Source organism: Rhinolophus ferrumequinum, chromosome 16 (genome assembly GCF_004115265.2).
Source record: "Rhinolophus ferrumequinum isolate MPI-CBG mRhiFer1 chromosome 16, mRhiFer1_v1.p, whole genome shotgun sequence".
Lineage (NCBI taxonomy): Eukaryota > Metazoa > Chordata > Mammalia > Chiroptera > Rhinolophidae > Rhinolophus > Rhinolophus ferrumequinum.
Window position 1 is genome coordinate 49,237,462 of NC_046299.1, and position 22,235 is coordinate 49,259,696.

Below are 22,235 nucleotides of genomic sequence, written 5' to 3' on the forward strand. Positions count from 1 at the left end.
CCCAGCAGCTGGTCAGTCTCCCATTCAGGAATGTCTGAACACTGTACTTTTAGCCTCTCGTCTCAGGGGGAATACAGTTTCTTTACCTTAGTCCTGAAGCCACTTCCTTCACCTCCAAGGTCCCTGACTCCTGCTTATTCTAGGGGCTCAGATTCTAATACTTGTCAAACTAGCCTGTGGCCTCAACTTCCTCCCCATCGGGGCCTCCCCCACCTGCTGGATGGCAGCCCGTTGGGCACTACCCAGGCCCAGCCTCTGGAAAGGAGTGTGCGGCCTGGTGGCCCCGGGGCTTCGGCTCCTAGCTCTGTCCTGCAAGCTCCACTCCCCTTCCGGGGCACCATTACCCTGTCCTGGACCCCACGGAGGACACCAAGAAGGGGGTGTGGTGTGCTCCCTGCCCTCCAGGAGCAGCTGCCGGAAGCAGGGGGGTGCCCGCCTGCCAGACCCCACCTTGTTCGCCTCCCCTCCCCACATTTTAAGTGGTCTGTGAGCAACATGGAACTTGTTCATGAGGAAGCCAGGTGAGTGGTGAGAATGCAAAACCGTGTCGTGAATATTCGAAAGAAAGCCAAGAAGGCCAGGGAGGACAGGCTGCAGCCTGCAGACACTGGGAAGCTGTCAGGGGAGGAGGAAGCACCCTGTTTTGTGTCACCTTGGGTTACAATGATAGCAATGGCTGGAACTTCAGACAGCAAATTCCAGCTGAACGTAAGGAAGACTTTTCTGTTAGATCTGTCCGAAGGCGAACGTGGTGGAGAAAGGCAGTAGGGAGCTCCCATTCCTGGAAGTGTGTGAGTCAAGGTTGGATAAGGAGATGATGGGAGATGTTGCACGAGTTGGCCCTGGAAGTAACCTCTGTCCCGTGAATCTCTGCCTCCTAAGGGAGACTAGCTGACGAAAGACCCCCGATAGGCAGGTGTAGTGAATATTCAAAGCGTGGGTTTGCGAGGTGCCCACAAGAGGTCCCAGCCCGAGGCGCGGGTGGTCATTTTGATCGGAGGCCTGGGGTGGGCCGGCTGGGGCATGATGGGGAGAGCCCAGCTGCACGTAGCTCGTCCTCCTCCCTCCCCAGGCTCCGCCCACCCTGTGCCCGAGGACCCCAATATGTGCTGGGTCTCTGAGCCGCGAATAACAATGGCAAGAAAGGTGACCCCACTTTCAGCAAATTAACTTCCTGAAGAAAAAATGTACTCAATGGGACACTGTCATACATTAACAGGTTCCCCACAAGGCATCTTCACATTTCACAGCGCTGGAAAGGCTTGAGAGATTGGCTGCACCAACGTCCTCATTTTACAGCGGGGGGCTCTGCGGCCTGAGAGGGAGGCCACACAGCAATGGCAGTGCCCAGCCCTGGTGCAAACCCAGGGCTCCTGACTTCAGTGGTGCTTCTTTTCCTGTGTGTTGACTGTCCGATTATGTTTGTGCAGGGAGGGGTCCTCTCCCATACCTTCATCTTGGACTAGCTGGGCCATTCGTGTTTGTGGCTCTAAAGGCAGGTTGCAATTTTGCAACCACTATTAGCAAAACACACATGACATAGGCACACATGACATTTTCCCACCAGCAGGAAATCCAGATCTGGCCTGGCAGAGGCAAGGTCTCCTCCCAGGGGCGGAGAGATGACTCCAAGCCTGGCCTCCTCCCACTAACCAGGTGACCTCAGACAAGTCCCTGGAAGCCCCATGTCTTCATCTGTGAAATGGGAAGAAAATCCTCACCTTGGGGGTGTAAGAGGTAAATTTGCTGAAATATTTGCAGCACCTCACATATAGTGGACGTATATACCAGTTCCCAGTTCAGAAGTTAGATTCAGGTATCAGACTGCCTGAATTTGCTCCCCAGCTCTGCTACTTACTAGATTTATAGCCCTGTGCCAGTTACTTAAAACTGTCATGGTCTCAGCTTCCTCATCTGTAGTATGGGGATGATAATAGTACCTAATGCATAGACCTGTGGTTCTCAGACTGTATACCAAGGCACCCCAAGGTGCCACAACAAATTCACAGGGATGCTGTGAGATACTTTTAATCTTCCAAGAAACATAGCATAGCAGTACCGAACAGCTACCAGATTCCGCAACAACTACTAGCTCAATATAGCTCACCGCTTCAACATTACACCACATTTCTTTTCTTTAGATGGCATCATATCTTCTGCAAAGCTGGGATTTGGGCATTTGGGAGACAAATAATGAGGGAGACACTCTGATTCCAAGATTTGAGAACTTATTCAGCGCCCAACAGGTGCACACATCTGTATCAATAAATCATGGTGGCTGTCTAGGAACGGAATACAAATATTTTTTCTTTCAATTTACGTGTATTATTTTTTCAAATGGCTACTAAGGTGTTAGGATACACACACACACACACACACACACACACACACACACACACACATTGTTTGGGTCTAACTACTTAATAAACAGAAGCACTAGGAATTTCTTTTGACCTTAGGGTAAAAATTACCAAAAAAAAAAAAAAATTACCCGGAAAAAATTACCAAGACATTAAAGACCAAAAGTTTGGGAATCTCTATCTAGGGTTGTTGTGGGGTCAGTGCGTTAATATGAAACACTCTCAAAAAGTATCTGGCAGAATAAGCACCCAGGAGCCCCAAGACTCCATCTTTCTTCTCTCTCCAAGCTGTCCCATACCGCGCAGGCTCAGGGGCCTCCCTCAGGCAGTAGGGCCTGAGCCAGGGCCAAGGAGGAGGGGAAGTGGCCAGTGGTTAGGACAGGGGCCCAACTCAGCTGCTACCCGGGCCCTGGCAGCAGCCCCAGCCCCCTCTAACTTGCATTCACCGAGTGCCTACTGCATGCCAGCCAGCCTGCAGTCTGCCACTGGTCCCTCTGGGGAGGAACCTCAGGTCAGCCCTTAGTTCTTCTTCCTTGTCTCCTGGAAGCGCCTGCTTCCAGGATGCCTGGGGGTGGGCATGTTGGCAAGAGGGCAATAGCTACATCAAGAGGCACCCAGCGCTGCCATGACGGAGAGGCTCTGATGAGGACACCCAACCATGTTCCTGCCAAGGCCAGAGATGACTCTGTGCCAGGGCTGAGAGGAGGGGTGGGGCAGGGAGGGCAGGGCCTGCTGCATTAATGGGTGCCTAATGTTCACTTTCCCCAGTCACGTCTGTACCTGCTTTATAAATGAGCCGCATTAGGGTTATACAACAAAGTCATAAATACAGCCCGAAGTGCCAGCCCCTGAGGGCCGGAGGGCACGCGGTTAGAAGGTAGGGTGAGCATACAGCTAGCTGCACCCAGGGACTCCCACATACCTTCTCTCATGGCTGCCAGTCCCCTTATTTCACAGATGAGGTGCCTGAGTCCAGTAGGATGGTCCAGGGGTGTCTGAGTCTGAAGCCTGAGCCCTGCCTTACACCCATTGAGTCTGAGACTGACGTTGGGAGGTGGGCATGGAGCCTGGTAGGTTCTCCACTGCCCACACGCCCTTTGGGCTCCACCTGCTCTCCTGGAGCAGCCCGACCTGGCGGAGAGGCCAGCTGTCAAGCCAATGGGAGACCCACGTCCAGCTCCTTGGGCATTGTGTCATCTAGCCACCAACTGCCCAAGCTCCCAGGCCCTAGAGGATGCCAGTTTACCTACGGAGAAGGTGTCTCCCTGCCTAGTAGAGGGAAGTGGATATGGGGAGCCTTGGCCTGGCCTCAGGAATCCTCGGTGCAATTCCCAGTTTAGCTCCCCACTAATTAGCTGGCCTTGGGTCAGTCATTTGCCCCACTTGGATTATTCCGTTTCCTTAGCTTTGAAACAGGAAGGATGGTCCCAGCCTTGCTGGACCTTTGTGAGAGAGCCCTTGTAATTACAGAGTCCCGACCATTGTCGGGGTCTGTTAGGATTCCCAGGTGTGAGGACACCCACAGTGTGTGCAGCCCCTCCAGGGATATCTCCCGGGCGACATCCCAAAGGCTGAAGTCTGTTTCTTGGCCTCAAACTTTGGTTCTTCCTCTTGCTATCTGTGTGCCCTTGGGCAAGTTGCTTAACCTCTATGGCCTCAGTTTACTCATCTATAAACTGGGGACTAATAAAAACATACCTGACAAATTGTTGCAAGAATTAGGTAAAGTACCAAAGAACTGGAAACAGCATCTAATGTGAGGTGAGCATTAGTTGCTATTTGAATACAGGAACTTGTACGTGTATGCTGGACCTCTCCTAGGCACTCAAACGTGTTTGTCTCATGTGATCCTGCCTTCTTCAGGGGCCAAGTAATGAGGTCGGAGTTCAGGGGCTCTCCCTGGTTCACAGAACATGCTGGATGGAGCTTCAGTCTCACCCCTTCTTGCTGGTCGGGGTCTCTCTCTTTCTCTCTCTCTCTCTCTCTCTCTCTCTCTCTCTCTCTCTCTCACACACACACACACACACACACACACACACACACAGCTTGGAGCCAGTGACCACTCTGCATTTTGTCAGTGCTCTGAAGGCCCCCAGTCTTAGCTGTTGCTGCTGGTGCACAGAGACAGCGCGGCTTGGGCATGTCAGGCACGTTTTGTTCCTTCTGCTCTGGAGGACAAGCGCATGATCCCAGGGACGGCTCTGGCCTCCGGGACCCCAAGCCCCACTTGAGGCACTGACGTGCTGGGATTGACAGGGCCTTGCTTGGCTGGGAAGGGCCAGGTAGACATGTGCACCCCTGCAGCTTAATTTGTTGCTTCCTCTGGAGCAGTGAGCAGAGGAGGACAAGCCCCCTGCCGCTTGTCCCCAGACACCTGATCGTTTGGCATTTGGCATTGGAAAGACAATTTTCCTAAGTGGATTGCGAACCAATAGCCTGGCCTGGCCTGGTTTCCCCCTCCTAGTGCTGGCAGTGGCTGGCGCTCTCCTTTCCTGTTTGTCTCACCTCCTGAGGTGCTGTTCTTTCCAGGGAGGCGGGCAGCCAGGGTTTCCTTTGGGCCCCTTTGCAGGGAAAATTAACAGCCTCACTGTGTTCCCAGCCTCTGAAGTTTCCTCATCCTTAAGGCAGAGGGTGTGGACTTGGCTGAGGAGGGAAAGGCTCAGGAGTGGGTCGGAGCCCCCACCAGGGTGGAGGCTGCTGGAAAGGTGGTCTCCCCCTCCATGCTGCCGCCTGCCTTGGGCTTTCCTGGAGGATGAAGCCCAACCAGCTCCACCAGGGAGCCCAGGCCTGGTGCAGCCGCCCCACGTCACCCCATCCCATAGCCCTGCCGGCCTTGGCTCCTGTCCCCGCTTCCATCAGACTGGCTGCAAAGGGCAGCTGTGGCTTCAAGGCAGAGCTGGCCTGGTTTGAGCTCCAGCCTCAGCCCCATTTCCAGCCCTTCATGTACCGTGGTATCACCATGGGAAACTGGAGGGAGGCCCCATAGGGCTAGTGCAGGGGACATTGGGGAGGGCTGAAGGGTGTCCTTACCCTGATGGGGGTCCCCTTAGTGCCCCAGGCCACCCTCATTTTTCCATCTGTAAAGAAGCAGAATCACTCACAGCATCCTAGAGCTGGGAGTGGCTCCATAGCACAAGCCCTTCACAGCGGGGCGCGATGGAGAAACTGAGGACCAGGAGAGCCAGACCTTGCCCAAGCCGTAGAGGAGTTTCCAGCGTATCTCCTCTGGCTGTCCCCTCTGTCTGCCATGGACTTCCAGGGGGCCGAGGGGTGCCCCCAGCCTCCCAGCCTTTGGCCTCACCAGAGCCTCACTCCCTCCACAGGCACTGATTCAGGCGGCGAGGTGCTCCCCGACTCCTTCCCGTCGGCGCCGGCCGAGCCACTGCCCCACTTCCTTCAGGAGCCGCAGGATGCCTACATAGTGAAGAACAAGCCAGTGGAGCTGAGCTGCCGTGCCTTCCCCGCCACGCAGATCTACTTCAAGTGCAACGGCGAGTGGGTCAGCCAGAATGACCACGTCACGCAGGAGGGCTGGGATGAGGCCACTGGTGAGCTTCCCTCCTTACTTGGTCACCCCCAGGACACCTGGGACAGCCTAGGCTCCATGGGAGACTTCACACAGCTGTGGGGCCCCTCTGAATCTCAGTTTCCCCTCTGGGGTTCACCCTGGATCAGTATTTCTCTAAGGGTTGGCTACATGTCCCAGCTTGACTTTGGGTGGCCAAATGCAATGGCACCTAATCCTTTGCTGACTTGCATGTTGCCTAGTCCAGTTTCTTTCAATCCTGCTCATATCAGGCAGCAAGTCCAGCCGGGGACCAGGGTTCTTTCACAAGCACCCCAGCACCTGCTATGTGCCCAGGCTTTGGCAGCACCTAGCCAGGATTCTAGATCACCATTAGTTTCGCAGATCTTCTCTGTTTGTGGGAAGCGATACTGTTTCTATTCACAGTAATGATGCAATGTTTCCTTCATAGAAATCGTTTTCATTTTCATTTTTAAAAGGTTAATAATGTTATGTAAATAATTACAGAGGTGGTGCAAAGATGTAGCCCAAACCCTGAGGGAGAGAGGAAAGTGGCTGAAGCTAAGTCCCCTTCCTTCTGACACACGTGCAGGGTCCTGGGCGCCCCCAGGGAGGTAGGGGGGCAGGAGGCAGAGCCCCAGCCTCCTCACACCTCCTAGAGGCTGGTCTGTCCCCTGAGACTAAGTGGGGGGCCTTATGTGTCCCTAGGCCCCTGTTTGCAATAAAGGAACGCTTGGGGGTAGAAAGCCTTTCCCAGAGCTCAGGCCAGGAAAGTGGGCGACCCACTGCCGGTCACCACCGGGCAGCCAGCATTGGGCAGCCCCGGCCAATCCCAGGCTCAGGGTGGCTCCCTGGCCCCAGTGTCTGCCTTGGCTTTTGTTTTTGCCCGTCTCTCCCTTGATCCTTTTTCTTCTCCTGCTTTTCCAGCCCTCTCTTCTTTCCTTCTGTCTAATGCCTCTCTCTTCTCATCCCTGTCTTTTTTTGTGTCTGTCTCTTTTCTTTAGGTTTCCCACTCCCCTTCTCTCCCCATCTCTCCCACTTTTATTCTTTCTTTTTCTTTCTCCTCTCTTCTCTCAGCCTCACTCTCTTTGTCTCTCCCCTGACATTCTCTCTCCCTCCCTCCTTTCTCCCTCTTCCAACTTCTGTTTTGCTATGAAAACGCACACCTTTTAGAACCACCCAGGCTTAAAACTATACCCCATAATGTACTGAATGCCACTGAACCAAACATGGTTAGAATGGTAAGGTTTATGTCCAAACTTTTAAAAATAGATTTGGAGGCTCATTCTCACGCCAAATCCAAAATTAAAAGACGTTTTACAAGAAAATGTCTATACCCTAGTCTCTAGCTGTGTGACCCTGGGGAATTTACTCATCCTCTCTGAGCTCGCACTTCTCTTTGTAAACTGGGATGTTGACAGAAGGTCCCGGTGAGGGAACAAGGTGGCGCTGAACACGGTGCGAGGACTCAGCAGGCGCCCAATAAATGCTGTTTCCTCCATCCTCTTTCTGGCTTTTTCTTATCCTCTTTCTCTGGAAACTTGGCTTTACCTGTCTGTCCCCCTGAGTCCCTCTGGCCTGGATCAGCGGTCAGCCATGTGGGTCTGCAGAGCAAGGGGACAGTGTACCCTGCTAGGGACTCTCACAGCCCCTGCAATTGTTAGTAACAGTGGGGCTCTTACACCCCTGCTCCTAGGCACACTAGCCCTGCCAGTCCTAGAAATTGGGGCACTGCCGTCCCCATTAGCTACAGAGAATGGACAGTGGTCCTACGGGCCATTCCCTTGGCAGCAGTATGGCTGGCTCCTCCCAAGCCTCCTGCCCCCGCTCCATCCCCGGCCCTCCCTGGCACTCTCCAGACCCTGCAAACACGGAGGATGCCAGCTTTGGGCGAGGAGAGGTGGGAGAGCCAGCCCACCAGCTCATACCAGGTTGAGGCGGGCAGCCAAGCCCTGTGTCCTGGCCTAGGCACTGCCTGCCACATGGTCACATGCAGGGGCGGACACCTGGTGCTGGGGCCCACGTCTGACCCTCTCTCCTGGCCCGGGCCACACAGCATTGCCTGTTGGGCGAGCACTCCAGGGAGCCACTGCGAGCAGGCAAAACCCCCCACCCGTCCATGAAGCAGCCTCTTCCCTCCTGGTGCCTCCGACAGCAGACCCCAGACACCTCCCGTTTAGATCCCTGGCCATCAGGACGGGCTTCTCATTGTCTAGGCTCCCAGAGCAAGCCCCCCACCTCTCCCCACACACACCATGATGCAGGAGAAGTAAAGCAATGAGGTCAGTGGAAGAGGTCCAGAGAAGCATCATGTGGTAAGGGACAGAGTTCTAACCTGGGCAAGACACCAATAGAGCTGATCGCGGCTTTGCTGGCAACTTGTTGTGGGACTTGGGATCTGTAACCTACCCTCTCTGAGTCTCAGTTTCTCCAAATGTCAATGGGGGTGGGGGGCTGGATGAGATCCACATGACCTGCCAGAGTTGATTTGCGTCCAGCTTGAGCTACGTGCGGTGGCAGAGTAACTGCCATGGCTCATTTAGAGTTTACCCTGAGTGTCCTACTCTAATGAGGGAACTGAGGCTCAGAGAGACTAAGTAGTTAGTGAGGGTCACACAGCTAGGGAGTGAGAGTGAGGCCAGGATTCAAGCCTGTCCATCTGCTTGGCCACATGCTTAACCACCATACTATGGTACCACAGTGTTTATAATGGACAATCCTGCCCTCAAGGGGCTCATCAGAACCCCACGTGCAACCCTGAAAAGGTGTGCTGGGACACATCATGGCAAGGAGGAGCAGCTTTAGGAATTCTGAGACAGAGGAGTCAGGGAGGGCTTCCTGGAAGAGGAGGCTTCACAGTCCTCCCACAAGCTTTGGGGAGGAGCTTAGGATGAATGCCCTAATTCAGGAGGGCTCACTCTCCTCCTGAGCGTAGAAGGTTTTGTCAAGGGAGAGTTGGCAGAAGAGTGCGTGCTTCCTTCTCTAGGCTAGTGGATACAGTTATCCAGGGAGGCCCCCAGGCCCTGGCAGGGAACCACTGAGAAGTGAGGGGCCGGCCTCCCCCAGCTCCAGCCCCAGGAGCGTGACCAGGGAGAAGCCGTATGCTCTCTTCAGATACGTTGCTGAGCTTCTTCTCTGACTACAGCAGTAAACCGGGCAAAGCCCTTCCTCATTCTCCTGCACAAGATAGACAATGAACACATGAATATATCAATAAATAGTACAGTTTCAGATAACGGTCAGTGCTCAAATGGTCAGTGAGGAAATCAGGCTGGGCAGGAATGATAAGTGCTCAGACCCATGTCCAGTGCAGTGGTGGGAGCACTGAATGGTACTTGAGGGCTGAGGAGAGTGGGCCAGGGTCAGGGGGTGCTTCCCTTTAGAAAGGAGGCCCAGCTCAAAGCTGATTGGGAATTCACTGGACACAGAAAGGGTAAAAGAGGGTTCCAAGCAGGGGACTGCATGTGCAAAGGCCCTGTGGCTAGCGGGGCAGAAGGAACGTGAGGGACTGGAGGTGCCCACGAGGCTGCAGTGAATAGCTCGTGCAGGGCCTGGGGCCCAGGCGCAGGGTCTGGGTCTTTATGCTGAGAGTCCTGAGGGCATAACCAGGGAATGAGGTGCCATTTGTGTGTTTTGAAGAGCCCACACTGGCTGTAGGGTGAAAAGTGGATTGGGTAGGGACAGAGGGCTTGTGTTAGTCATTGCAATTTCCAGGTGAGCGGCGGTGGTGGCTAGAGACGGGGTGAAGACAGAAGAGAGGAGAAAAATGGATAGATGGAAATGAGAGGCCCTTGGCCGAAGAGCCAACAGGAGTTGGGGGTTGGAAAGCAGAGAGATGTCACGGTACCACATGCTCTGTCTCGTGCCCTCACACATGCCCCCTGACGGGTGTCTCTCTCCTTCTCCCAGGCATGCAAGTGCAAGAGGTGCAGATTGAGGTGTCTCGGCAGCAGGTGGAGGAGCTCTTCGGGCTGGAGGATTACTGGTGCCAGTGTGTGGCCTGGAGCTCTGCGGGCACCACCAAGAGTCTCCGGGCCTACGTCCGCATTGCATGTACGCCGCCCTGACACCCCAACTCCATTCCCCAGGCCCGTTACCCCCCACCCCCACTCCATGGATCCTGGAGAGGAAACTCCACGTCTTTGGGGGCATCTGGCTGATGGCGCCCACCACAGAGACATTGAGCCCACGGATGCCAGCTCAGAGAGGGTTTCTAAATGCAGAACCAGGGCCATCAGATTTCTAATGGCCTGTTTATATATATATATATGGAAAGTTGCCAGCTTCCTCACCAGCCCAGGCCACCATGAGCTTAGGATCCCAAAGTCAGGGAGGGAACCCTGTTCCCGCAAGTCCACCAGGTGAGGCCCCCACTTTGGAGAAGAGGGTATTCCCCAGGTAAAGGCCAGGTGTCCCCATGAAAGTTCCCTTGGTGTACACTTCCACCTAGTGGCGAGAATGGGTGACTTCAGTCTCCAGCTCTGCCTCACTGGCCTCCCTGTCTATGCGGACCCTCTCCCTTCTCCCAGACCTGCGCAAGAACTTCGATCAGGAGCCTCTAGGCAAGGAAGTATCCCTGGACCAAGAGGTTCTCTTGCAGTGCCGCCCACCAGAGGGGGTGCCTGTGGCTGAGGTGAGTGGGGACATGGGGAACGATACGCATGGCGGAGGCCAGCCAGGCATGATGCCTCAGCCTCCCAAAGCCTCCTGTTTCACAGCGAAAGGAACTGGGACCTCTCAAAACTCAACACATGCCAGACCCCAGCTGAGCCCTCTGCAGGCATGACCCTGTGAGATGGGGTAGAGCTGAGACAGGAACTCCCAAGGCTCCTTGGGTAGACTCCAGCCTCAGTCTGCTTCAAGGGAAGTGACCGTACACACCGTCTCCGCCCGCCCCGTGCAAAACTCAAAGCCCAGCTTTATGGACAACAAAGGGTCTCAGAATGCGTGTGTCTGAGTGTAGATTCACCCCGCAAGCTGGCTGGCCTTTGCATCCCTGGGCAGTGCTGACCTGTCCCCTCACCACCTCTGCTGTGTTCCAGACATGCTGCCTTTCCCACTCGCTGCACTGGTGGTCCAGGAATTAGAGCAGGGCGTGATGGACAGCTCAGCTTTGCTGCCAGGGATGCCAGCAGAACAGGGATTGCGGAAGACGGGATCCCGCATTCCCTCCCTTCTGTGCTGTGGTATCTACCAGAGCCAGGGCAGCCGTCTGTCCCCATAGTGGGGAGCAGCAGATGCTTATCCCAGGGACCCCATAGCTGGCTGAACAGGCTGGAATAGATGCTGTGACCTCTGGTTTCTTGTTCTGGGTCAGCCCACCTGGCCCCAACACCTTGCTCTAACCACCCAGCCTCCCCCGGCCCGTGCCCGCATCTGCAAAATGCGCCCAGACAGACACCCTGGATGATAGCTACCTGTCAGTGGGCACTCGGCACGCTGGTCTTCATAGTAACCCTGCAGTGGGATGTCGTCATCCCATCTTAGGGCTGGGAAAATAGTGCTGGGAGGGGTAAAGCGGTCACCCAGGGTGACCCAGCTAGTGCGTGGCAGAGCTGGGCTTGGAACCCAGGGACCATGTTCTTCATCACTCGCCAGGCCTGTTACCCTAGCTGAGGGTGTCCGTTTAAAGAGTGGTGATGAAGGCCTGCGCTACCAGCTCACACTTTGTCCTTACTGTGAGCCAGGCGTGTGCTGCACGCTTGCCAGATGCTCCCTCATTCAGCCCTCACAACAGCCCTAGGGGTCGATGCTATTACATGGCGAGTGGTCGTCTTGACCACTGTGTTCTGTCGTGTCCAGGCCCGTGGACGTCCTGCCTCACTGTGTCACCACTGTGGGTGGACATGGAGAGTTGCTGTCCTGTTTACGGTCAGACCTCCCTGCCCCTCCAGCGAGGGCCCGCTTGCCGGGATGCCCCTGGGTCCTCATGCCCCTCGCCCGCGTTCCTGCAGGTGGAATGGCTCAAGAACGAGGACGTCATCGACCCCGCACAGGACACCAACTTTCTGATCACCATTGACCACAACCTCATCATTCGCCAGGCCCGCCTGTCCGACACCGCCAACTACACCTGCGTCGCCAAGAATATCGTGGCCAAGCGCCGCAGCACCACCGCCACAATCATTGTCTATGGTAAGGCCTGCGTGGGGCGGGCATGGCGGAAGGAGTGGAGGTGCCCAGGGCTAGGTGGCCCACCTCACCTGCCCTACCCAGGAGGCCAGTGGGACCGGGGAGTGGGGAGGAGAGGCCCAGAGAGGGGAGGTGCCTTCCCCGAGGTCACCTAGCAAAGGTCGTGGGCAAGTCAGGTACCCCTGGGTCCCCAGCCAGGAGCACTCGTCCCTTCTCAGGCCCTTTGCCTGTCTCTGAAGGAGAAGACCCAGTTGTCTCGGAGTCAGGGCTGGGGCAAGGCCTGGTGGGCATCCCCATACCCAAGCCTGTTGTCCTAGCAGAGTTAGGGAACTGCTCGCCAGGCCTGTGGGCTGTTCCTTATTGTCCCCTGCTATCCCCTTGGGTGGGAGGAGGGGCAGAGCCACAGCTGAGATGACTCCAGTGTTGTAGGAAGAGCCTGTAATGGGTTCTAGTCCCAGGTCCTCCATCACTCACGGGGTGACCCTGGGTAAGTGCCAGTCCTCTCCGAACCCTCATCTGCCATTATACAATGGGGTGGGGAATAGACAATGACCTTGAGGGTCTCCTCTGGTGCCGATGGTGAGAGCCCAGTTCTGCCCATTGGCATCTGAGTCCCCAGCCCTGCAGGCCGGAGGGGTCCACCTAGGAATGGCCAGGCTTCAGCGGAGAGGCCCTGCGGGTGGGGGGTGGGGTTTGGGGGACCAATGAGTTGCAGAGCCAGGCCAGCTGGGTGACACCCACTGCCCCTGCAGTGAACGGCGGCTGGTCCAGCTGGGCAGAGTGGTCGCCCTGCTCCAACCGCTGTGGCCGTGGCTGGCAGAAGCGCACACGGACCTGCACCAACCCCACGCCACTCAACGGAGGAGCGTTCTGCGAGGGCCAGGCCTTCCAGAAGACGGCCTGCACCACTGTGTGCCCAGGTAAGGCTGCCGGCCACGTGGCACCCTGTCTGAGTCCATGCCCACACCTGGTCCCCAGCCCTCCCTTCTGTGCTGTGGTGTCGACCAGAGCCAGGGCAGCCTTTCTGTCCCCCAATGGGAAGCAGCAGGTGCTTATCCCGGGGCCCCCATAGCTGGCCGAGCAGGCTGGAGTAGATGCTATGACCTGTGACCTCCTGTTCTTGCCTGGGCGGCTGGAGACCTGGAGACAGAGGCTTTGAGCTGCGGTCTGAGGGGTGGGCTCTTCTGCCTTCCAAGTCGAGGGTTCTCATTGCCAGTCCCCTGAACCAGGGTCCCAGAGCTGCCCGGGGTCAGGGCGTCCGCGCTCCTGCACTTGACAGTCAGGCACACCTTGGCCACTGACCCTGATCCTACAGCAGGCCTCTTCTTCTGTCCTGCATCTCTGCCTGTGTCCTGGCACGTCTGGCTCCGTGCTCGCTCTTTGGTTACGTGTTTCTGGGAGCGGTGTGGAGTTTTCACCCTGGGTTTGTGTCATGGTGTGTATATTGGTGCATGGGGTTGCATCTGCGTGAGTGACCTTATGCATCTCCCTGTGTTCTCTGTGCCCCCCCGGTACACGTGACTCTGCATTTGTGTGGGGTGCTTGGATACGGTGTGGAGTTCTCTGTGTGCTCTGCGTGGTACATTGCTGTGTTCCGTGCACACACCTGCGTGTGTATGTGTCTGCACATGTGTGTTCCCACGTGCTATGTGCTGTGCTCCTACAGTGGACGGAGCATGGACGGAGTGGAGCAAATGGTCGGCCTGCAGCACCGAGTGTGCCCACTGGCGCAGCCGTGAGTGCATGGCACCCCCGCCCCAGAACGGAGGCCGAGACTGCAGTGGGACTCTGCTTGACTCCAAGAACTGCACCGATGGGCTGTGCATGCAAAGTGAGTACTCAGGAAGGCGGGGACCGGGAAGGGGGGGGCTCTGGAGCCAGATAAGGGAACCCGCCAGGCCTCACTCTGTGCCCAGCCTGCAGTGGAGCAGCCCCTTGGGGCCTGTGCCCACCCACCATATTTATCATTTCATCCGCACCATTCCCCGTCACCTTCTCTACCGCCTGTGTCATTGTCTTTCCCTTTATTTCCCTCGACAGATAAGAAAACTCTAAGTGACCCCAAAAGCCACCGTAAGTCCCATTTCATGGCTGTCTTCTTTCCTCTGGGGTTCTCCTTGGCTGGCTTTTCCGGGGTGTGGGGGGGGCAGCACAGGGGGAGTTGAAAGTGCCTCCCTGCCAACCGTCCGTGAGATTTCTAGGACCTGACACTGTGTCACAGCCTCCATCACGTACACACAGGCAGACCCTCGGCTGACAGAAAGGCCCTAGGACATTATTCTGACTCTCCCATGATGAGAGAAGAAAACTAGTGTCAGAGAGAAGGGACTCATCCAAGGATCCAGCTAGGGTTTGAACTGAACCGGTTTTGTGGCCAAAGCTGTTGCTCTTAGCCCCTAGGCTTTCTTCTCTGGGACAGGGACAGTGGGAGGCCGTCCCGGTGCCCCTCACTGTACCCCAGAAGCTGAGCCAAAGCTCCCGAAGTTCTCTGGGTCACCCACTGCCCCACATGGGTCCGAGGGGCTCAGCCTTCAGCCCCAGAGGCTGCTCTGCACTAACAGCAGAGCAGTGAAGCTGCTCGGGCGGCTTGGCCTGTGGTAATTAAACCACAATTCCAAATAATTCTGGAATCATAAAATCAGCAGCCAGGCCCTTGGCCTAGCTCCCGGGGGATCAGGCTGGTGACTGATTAGAAATTGTAAATCTCCAGATCAGTGGCCCCCATTGGTCAGTGAGGACATCAGAAGGCAGAGCCTAACCTGGGGAGCCAGAGCCGTGGGGACCCAGCCCTGAGGGCTACTGAGGCAAGATAGGGGCCAGAAGGTAGCAGAAAAGGGCAGGCATCTTGCCCTGCCTTGCTGAGACTTGGGCCTTCCCCGGGGGAATGGGGCTTGCAGGGGTCCAGCTAGGGAAAGCAGGCCTATCTCCCTGAGGGCCCAGGGAGGGGACAGAGCGGGCAGGTACTACCTGGAGCTCCCGCAGGACGCAAAGGGAAGAAAGAACAGCTGCCTTGGCTCTACCTGTGTGTCCCGTGTGGCTGTTGAAACTCATATTTACCTAAATTAAAATGAAATACATTTTGCAATTTAGTTCCTAAGTCTCACCAGCCATATTTTGGTTGTTTTAATAACCATGTGTGTCTGGTAAGCACTGCGGGACAGCCACGGACATAGCATGTTTCCATCACAGTAGGAAGTCGTCTTGGACAGCCCTACTTTAGATCCGGAGTCTTGACTCTGATCCCTTCCTGCCTGGCCTCGTAGAGTTATTTCCAGCTGTGTAGCAGTCCGCCCGCCCCCCCACCAGAACTGGGTGTCCTCCAGCCCAGCAGCCTGCCTGGGGGAGGGGAGTGTAGCCGAGGGTTGCCTCCCTAAGCCCCTTCCTTCCCCTCCACCTGCTCACCTCCTCTCCACCTCATTCCCCTGCTCCTGCTCCCCACCCACTCCCTCCCTCTGCCTCCGCCTCCCACCCTCAGCACAGAATGGGAGATGGGGGTCTGAGCAGCCCCTTGCAGAGTTGGGCCCTCTGGTCCCCTGGAGATCGCTGCAGGCTGCAAGTGTGAGGCTGGGTTTAATCCCAGCTCTGACAGGACAACCTGTGGCCCTGGTGACTGAACCACAGACCCTGTCTCCTTCTCAGCAGTGAGCACTGCGTTACTCTTGGGAGTGAGACTACGCGTCCCTTTGCTTGTCCTTGCCACACTGAGAGGGGAGCAGGACAGGAGTTTTGAGACCCTTTTACTTATAGAGACTGGTGTTCAGAGAGGCTCAAGGCTTGCCTGAGGTCACCAGCCCAGGGAGCTATGGCAGGGCTCAGACTAGAACCCAGCATTGCCCCGACTCAGGGACCCCCAGTCTCCCTGGCTCTCCCCGGGCCTGGGTCTCTGCATCTGCTTCTCACACGGCCCTCCTGTCCTGCAGTCCTGGAGTCCTCAGGGGATGTGGCGCTGTACGCCGGCCTCGTGGTGTCCATCCTCGTGGTGGTGGCCGTCCTCATGGTGGTGGGTGTGGTGGTGTACCGCCGCAACTGCCAAGACTCAGACACCGACATCACCGACTCGTCCGCCGCCCTCACTGGAGGCTTCCACCCAGTCAACTTCAAGACAGCAAGGCCCAGTAAGGATCTGGGAGCACCTGAGCCGGTGGGTGGGGCAGGGCCCCCAGCAGGGCGTGGCAGCCCGCCAGACCGCCCCATCACAGTGGGGGCTTTTGACTCCCTCCCAGGGTTATTCCAGAGTTTGTACTAGCGATAACTATGTAGATTGGTATGGATTATTGAGATCCAGAAAAGGAAAGGAGTAACCTAGGCTGGTGAGCCCCCAAAGCCTTTCACAGCTGGACGTTTGGGTGGCGTTTTGCCACAGGAGGGCCCCTGGCAAGAGGAGAATGTGTGACTGGGCCGGTGAGGCACGGCTGGCTCTGACTGTCGCCCCCCCACCCCTGCAGACCATCCGCAGCTCCTGCACCCCTCTGTGCCCCCGGACCTCACGGCCAGTGCCGGCATCTACCGCGGGCCTGTGTATGCCCTGCAGGACGCAGCCGATAAGATCCCCATGACCAACTCGCCCCTGCTGGACCCCCTGCCCAGCCTTAAGATCAAGGTCTACAGCTCCAGCACCACCGGCTCCGGGTCGGGCCTGCCAGACAGGGCTGACCTGCTGGGGGTCCTGCCGCCAGGCACGTACCCGGGCGATTTCTCCCGGGATGCCCACTTCCTGCACCTGCGCAGCGCCAGCCTCGGCTCCCAGCAGCTCCTGAGCCTGCCCCGTGACCCGGGGAGCAGCGTCAGCGGCACGTTTGGTTGCCTGGGCGGGAGGCTCAGCATCCCCGGTACAGGTGGGTCCCTCTCTGCTTGCCTGTCAGCCTGAATTGAGCACATCCTCTCTGGACAGCCCAGCACCACCCAGCAGAAGATAGGTCTTCCCTGATCCTATTTCACAGGTGGGGAAAGTGAGGCCCAGGGGTAGATGCGACTATAAAATAGAAGGCCTGGGATCCAGGTCTGCCTCTGCCTCACGAGGGCAGGGGAACCCGGGCCCAGGCACTTTCTAAACCTCAGTTTCTCTGTTAAGAGGTGAAGAATACCCCATGTAGTTCAACAAACCTGCAGTGCTGTCCTAGGTTCTAGCAGCAGAAAGGGCAGGGGTGTCCATCTCAGGTTATAAAGCCAGCAGTTAGCAGTTCCTCAGTGTCATACCCAAGGCTGGAGACAGCACTGGGACCTTCAGACTCCAGGCCTTTGCCCCATCTTTATACCCCGCCTCAATGCCAAAGGCCCGTGTTAGCGACAAGCCTCTGTGGTCAGTGGCCTGGCCTCTCCTTGCACCTAGTCCCCAGACCTCTCCCCACCCCTTGCCGGTGACCACCTGCAGCTCAGGAGATGTCTCTCTCTGCCTGTCCCATCCCCTGTTCTGAGTTCCTGGACTCCCCCCACAGCCCGTGCTGACCTCCCTCTCCCCTTAGGGGTCAGCCTGCTGGTGCCCAATGGAGCCATCCCCCAGGGCAAGTTCTACGAGATGTACCTTCTTCTGAACAAGGCGGAGAACACCCTGTGAGTAGAAAAACCCCAGCCCGGCCCTGGCTGCCCGCCTTCACCTCCTCTCTCCCTACTGCCCGCCCACCCTGGGGTCAAATATCACCTTTTCCCCTTCTAAGCCTGATTCTAAGGCCTGAGTTCGTCCTCCAGGGAAAACATTGATAGATCTTCTGTCCACATCTCAAACATGCAGAACCAGCACAAGTCACGTAACTTGAAGAACAATGGACAAACTGGCTATAATATGACCAAAGGCTAATATCCTTACTAGGTAGGGAGGTTTTATAGAGACCAATAAGAAAAATTGAACATCTCAGTACAAAAATGGGCAAAGGATATGAACAAGTGACACACACACACACACACACACACACACCCTGGCCGATAGGTTTTGAGAAAATATTCAGCCTAATTTGTAGTCAAATAAATAATAATTCACACGATCATACCTCATACAGACAAAAGCAGGGCGCACAGCCCTCCATGGCATGCTCGCAGGTGGAGCGTAGAGCGGTACCAGCTTTCCAAAGGACAGCTTAGCGACATCTATCACAAACATTCCACGAGTGCAGAACCTTTGAAAACATGAACAAATATTTGCCTGTGAGAATGTCCGCATGTGATAGCCAGACTCTGGAAGCAGTCTGAAAGTCTATGCCGTTTCTCTGCCTCTCCATAACCGCTGACTCCTGGGGGCCCAGGGGTGGAGTCCTGCCCTCTGTCACCCCCGGAGTCGGGGCTGAGGTGGGCGCCCGGCACCCATCCGAGCCCCGGCGAAGCTCTTCGGGCCGCCCCTCACTGCCTCCCTCCTGTCCCCAGCCCCCTTGCAGAAGGGACCCAGACAGTGTTGAGCCCCTCGGTGACCTGTGGGCCCACGGGCCTCCTGCTTTGCCGCCCCGTCATCCTCACGGTACCCCACTGTGCCGAAGTCAGTGCTGGCAACTGGATCTTCCAGCTCAAGACCCAGGCCCACCAGGGCCACTGGGAGGTGAGGCGCCCGGCTGGGGGCGGGGCCCACTCTCTGAACCTGCCTCCTTTCCACCAGGCCCAGCCTGGATCGACCCCTCCAGGGTCTTGGCTGTGACCTGTCTGCCCCACCCCCACTCTCATCCTGCAGGAGGTGGTGACCCTGGATGAGGAGACCCTGGACACCCCCTGCTACTGCCAGCTGGAGGCCAGGTCCTGCCACATCCTGTTAGACCAGCTGGGCACCTACGTGTTCACAGGCGAGTCCTATTCCCGCTCTGCAGTCAAGCGGCTCCAGCTGGCCGTCTGTGCCCCAGCCCTCTGTACCTCCCTGGAGTACAGCCTGAGGGTCTACTGCCTGGAGGACACACCTGCAGCATTGAAGGTAAGGCCAGGCCTCAGGTACCCGCAAACCCTGGCACACTGTCGGTGATGTATTACCCCCGGCTCGCCAGCTATGTGGTCCCTCCTAGTATTTCTCCCCCTCCCCCTGCCAGGATCATGGTACCTTCCAGGCACCTCTCCACCACCATCAGCCGCCTGCATTCATTCATTCATTCATTCATTTATTCATTCCTCACACATTGAAGTGGCATCAGATTCTCAAGATACAGGCATGAATCGGGCACAAGTCCTGCCCTCGCCACGCTCCGGGCTAGAGGCGGTAGATAGACGGGGGTCACTGACAGTGGCCTTCCAGAGGGCTGAGGGCGCACCAGCCTGCAAGGGGCTTGCAGGGCCCGGCTTGTTGGGGAAGAGTCTGAGAAGGCTCCACAGCAGAGCTGATGGGCTCCAAAGGACAAGTAGGCATCCCGGACAGAGAAGGGTGCCTGGCATTCCAGGACACAGCAGCTTATGCAAAGGCAGTTGCGTCAATCCATGTGATCACAGCATGCGGGGCTGTGAGTGTGTGATGGAGAGAGATGGGGCGGAGCTTCCCAACATCCCTGGGGCCATGCCAAGGAATTTGGAACCTGTCTCCTGGGCACGGGCGCTGACCTGGAGGATGCCTGTTCCGGGTGTCCTTTTCCAGCTCCTTTCTCTCCCAGTCTCATGTGACTTGTCTCAAACTCCAAGTTGACGACTGATGTAACAGAGGTGAAAAGGCCTCATGGGTCTCCTGCAGGGACCACACTGGCCTGAAATTCCATGAGGCCTGTAATGGGCTGGAGACCCCTGGGAAATGGCCTTGTAGCCTGGCTCTTAATCCTGGGGCATTGACTGATGTCCAGGTTTGGGCAGAGAATAGACTAGAGAGTAAGAGGGAAGTTGCCACATTTTGACACGATGGCATCTTGGTTTATTCAGCCCCAGTCCATCTCTCCATCTCTCCATCCCGCTGCTGCCCGTCTATCTGTGTACTCATCCCGTCAGCAGTCCATCCGTCCACCCAACCTTTACACATCTATCCATTTACCTTTCCTTCCGTCTGCCCTTCTGTCTTACAGCCATCCATGTGTATATCCATCTTTATGTTTATCTCTCTATCTGTCCGTCTCTATCCATCTATCCATCCATCTATCTATCCATCCATCCATCCATCCATGTACCCTCCAGTAAGCCTTCTATGTGCACTTACCAAACGCCCAGCCCTGTGCTCAGATGGGCCCCTGCCCTCAGTGTTACAGCCTGGTTCCCTCTGCCCAGGTCTGTCCCAAGCCCCAAGCTTGTAGTAGGAAAGGGCCCCTTGGCCAAGTATGAGGGACTGACTCCCGCTTCCCATTGTCCCCCGGTCCACAGGAGGTGCTGGAGCTGGAGCGGACCCTGGGCGGCTACCTCGTGGAGGAGCCCAAACCTCTGTTGTTTAAAGACAGTTACCATAACCTGCGCCTCTCCCTCCATGACATTCCCCATGCCCACTGGAGGAGCAAGCTGCTGGCCAAGTACCAGGTGAGGGCTGGGCCAAAGGCGGGGGAGGGCTGGGGCTGAGACGGGGACACACTTGGGGGTCCACTCGGGGAAGAGCAATTCCCCCTCCCAGACGCAGGCCCTGCTCCTCCCTCGGCCCTGCAGACTTGCCCCTCCATCTCTGTCTGGCTCCCCCCACCCCACACTCCCTCCCAGTCCTGCTTCGGCACAGCCCCACACTTGGTGCCATTGAAGCCACACTCACACCCCCACTCCTGTCACACAGTCCCACGCACAAATGTCTGCCCACATCACCTTCAAAAGGGCCTTACCATCTCTAAGAGCGTTCACGCCTGGCAGACTGTCCAAACTTCTCTATGATGGTCGCGTCCTGGGGCCCCCACCCATCCGTCACACCACTGCGTCTATAAGCTTCGCAGCCCCAGGCGTGCACACACGTGCAGACTTGTGCCTCCTGCTGCCCTTTCTCAGCTGAAGGGCCCTTGACCAGCTCTTCCTCTGCCTGTCTGGGTGGAGACGCCTGAACTGCCGGATGCAGGCCCCACCCCCTCCCTCTGCCTCCATTCCCTGAGGCCGGGGCAGGCTGGCCTTGCCTCCTTGACCCTGACGCCCCTCCTTCCCCAGGAGATCCCCTTCTATCACGTCTGGAGTGGCAGCCAGAAGGCCCTGCACTGCACCTTTACCCTGGAGAGGCATAGCCTGGCTTCCACGGAGTTCACCTGCAAGATCTGCGTGCGGCAGGTGGAAGGGGAAGGCCAGATATTCCAGCTGCACACCACACTGGCAGAGGTGAGGGCTGGAGGGCTTGGGGTACGGCAGGCAGACTCCCCACGCTCCCTCCTTATCTGAGTGGAAATGCCCTCTCCCACAGAGACCTCCCAAGTCTGAGTGGAGGCTTGGTTACTTTCTGCTGTAACAGCTAGGTACCATTTGTTGAGTGCCGACCCTGTGCTTGGCATGGACTATGCGCCAGGCGACAGAGACTCTCTCACTAAATCTTCACGACCGCCAGGGAGACAGATCCAGTAGTGATCCCCACCTGGGAGATGAGAAAGTAGGTTTCAGGGAGGACAGGTACCATCGCCCTTGTATCAGGTCATCGCATGGCCCAAGGGTGCAGCTCTCCACCACTGGAAATCCGGATTGAGGCTCATGAAAGCCAAGCCACCCAGGGGGACAGTGCTATACCCTGCTGGCCATGCAGTGTAAAGAGCACTGGATATAGGTCTAGCCCCAGCCCTGCCACTCACTTGGCACGTGACCATGGGCAAGTCGCTTCCCCATGCTACACTTTGTTTTCCACGTGTGTAAAAGTGGGTCCCTATGGATTAGACTGGGGCTGAGGCTTCTCATGGCTTCGTAATCCCGAGGCTTTATTAGCGTTCGCCCCAGGCAGTCCATTAATACGGTGTAGGCCCTGAGGGCTGGGGGTCGGGCACGCAGCCCTGGCCCTCAGGAGCTGACCCCCCAGGGGAGAAGGTCTTTGACTGAGCAACGAGAGCCTGCCCAGGATGGGGGCGGGGAGTGACTGGAGTCTCCACGAGTTCATAGTTTTAAGTCAGGAAGGCTGGAGAAGCGGATACCCAGCACCAGGCATGGGGGAGCCCTCTGCCCCTCTTACCCTTGCCCCCTGCCCTTCCAGACTCCTGCTGGCTCCCTGGATGCCCTCTGCTCTGCCCCCAGCAGCACGGTCACCACCCAGCTGGGACCCTATGCCTTCAAGATCCCGCTGTCCATCCGCCAGAAAATATGCAACAGCCTGGACGCCCCCAACTCACGGGGCAATGACTGGCGCCTGTTGGCGAAGAAGCTCTCCATGGACCGGTGAGTGTTGGGACAGGCCTGGC

The 22,235-nt window shown here is 56.9% G+C and overlaps 1 protein-coding gene across 2 annotated transcripts in view; it reads left to right on the forward strand.

Moving 5' to 3' along the window:
* Positions 1-22,235, forward strand: part of UNC5B (unc-5 netrin receptor B) — a 79,828-nt gene that overhangs the window by 56,024 nt on the left and 1,569 nt on the right. Inside the window, exons 2-16 of one of the 2 annotated variants that reach the window (XM_033130793.1) lie at positions 5,684-5,908; positions 9,796-9,939; positions 10,416-10,519; positions 11,841-12,021; positions 12,771-12,938; positions 13,685-13,849; positions 14,059-14,091; positions 15,939-16,133; positions 16,464-16,853; positions 17,481-17,568; positions 18,373-18,541; positions 18,671-18,904; positions 20,260-20,409; positions 21,013-21,177; positions 22,031-22,212. In XM_033130793.1, coding sequence (XP_032986684.1) covers positions 5,684-5,908; positions 9,796-9,939; positions 10,416-10,519; positions 11,841-12,021; positions 12,771-12,938; positions 13,685-13,849; positions 14,059-14,091; positions 15,939-16,133; positions 16,464-16,853; positions 17,481-17,568; positions 18,373-18,541; positions 18,671-18,904; positions 20,260-20,409; positions 21,013-21,177; positions 22,031-22,212 — 2,593 coding nt within the window. The remainder of the gene's footprint in view (positions 1-5,683; positions 5,909-9,795; positions 9,940-10,415; positions 10,520-11,840; positions 12,022-12,770; positions 12,939-13,684; positions 13,850-14,058; positions 14,092-15,938; positions 16,134-16,463; positions 16,854-17,480; positions 17,569-18,372; positions 18,542-18,670; positions 18,905-20,259; positions 20,410-21,012; positions 21,178-22,030; positions 22,213-22,235) is intronic. The other variant, XM_033130794.1, reaches the window with a different exon arrangement.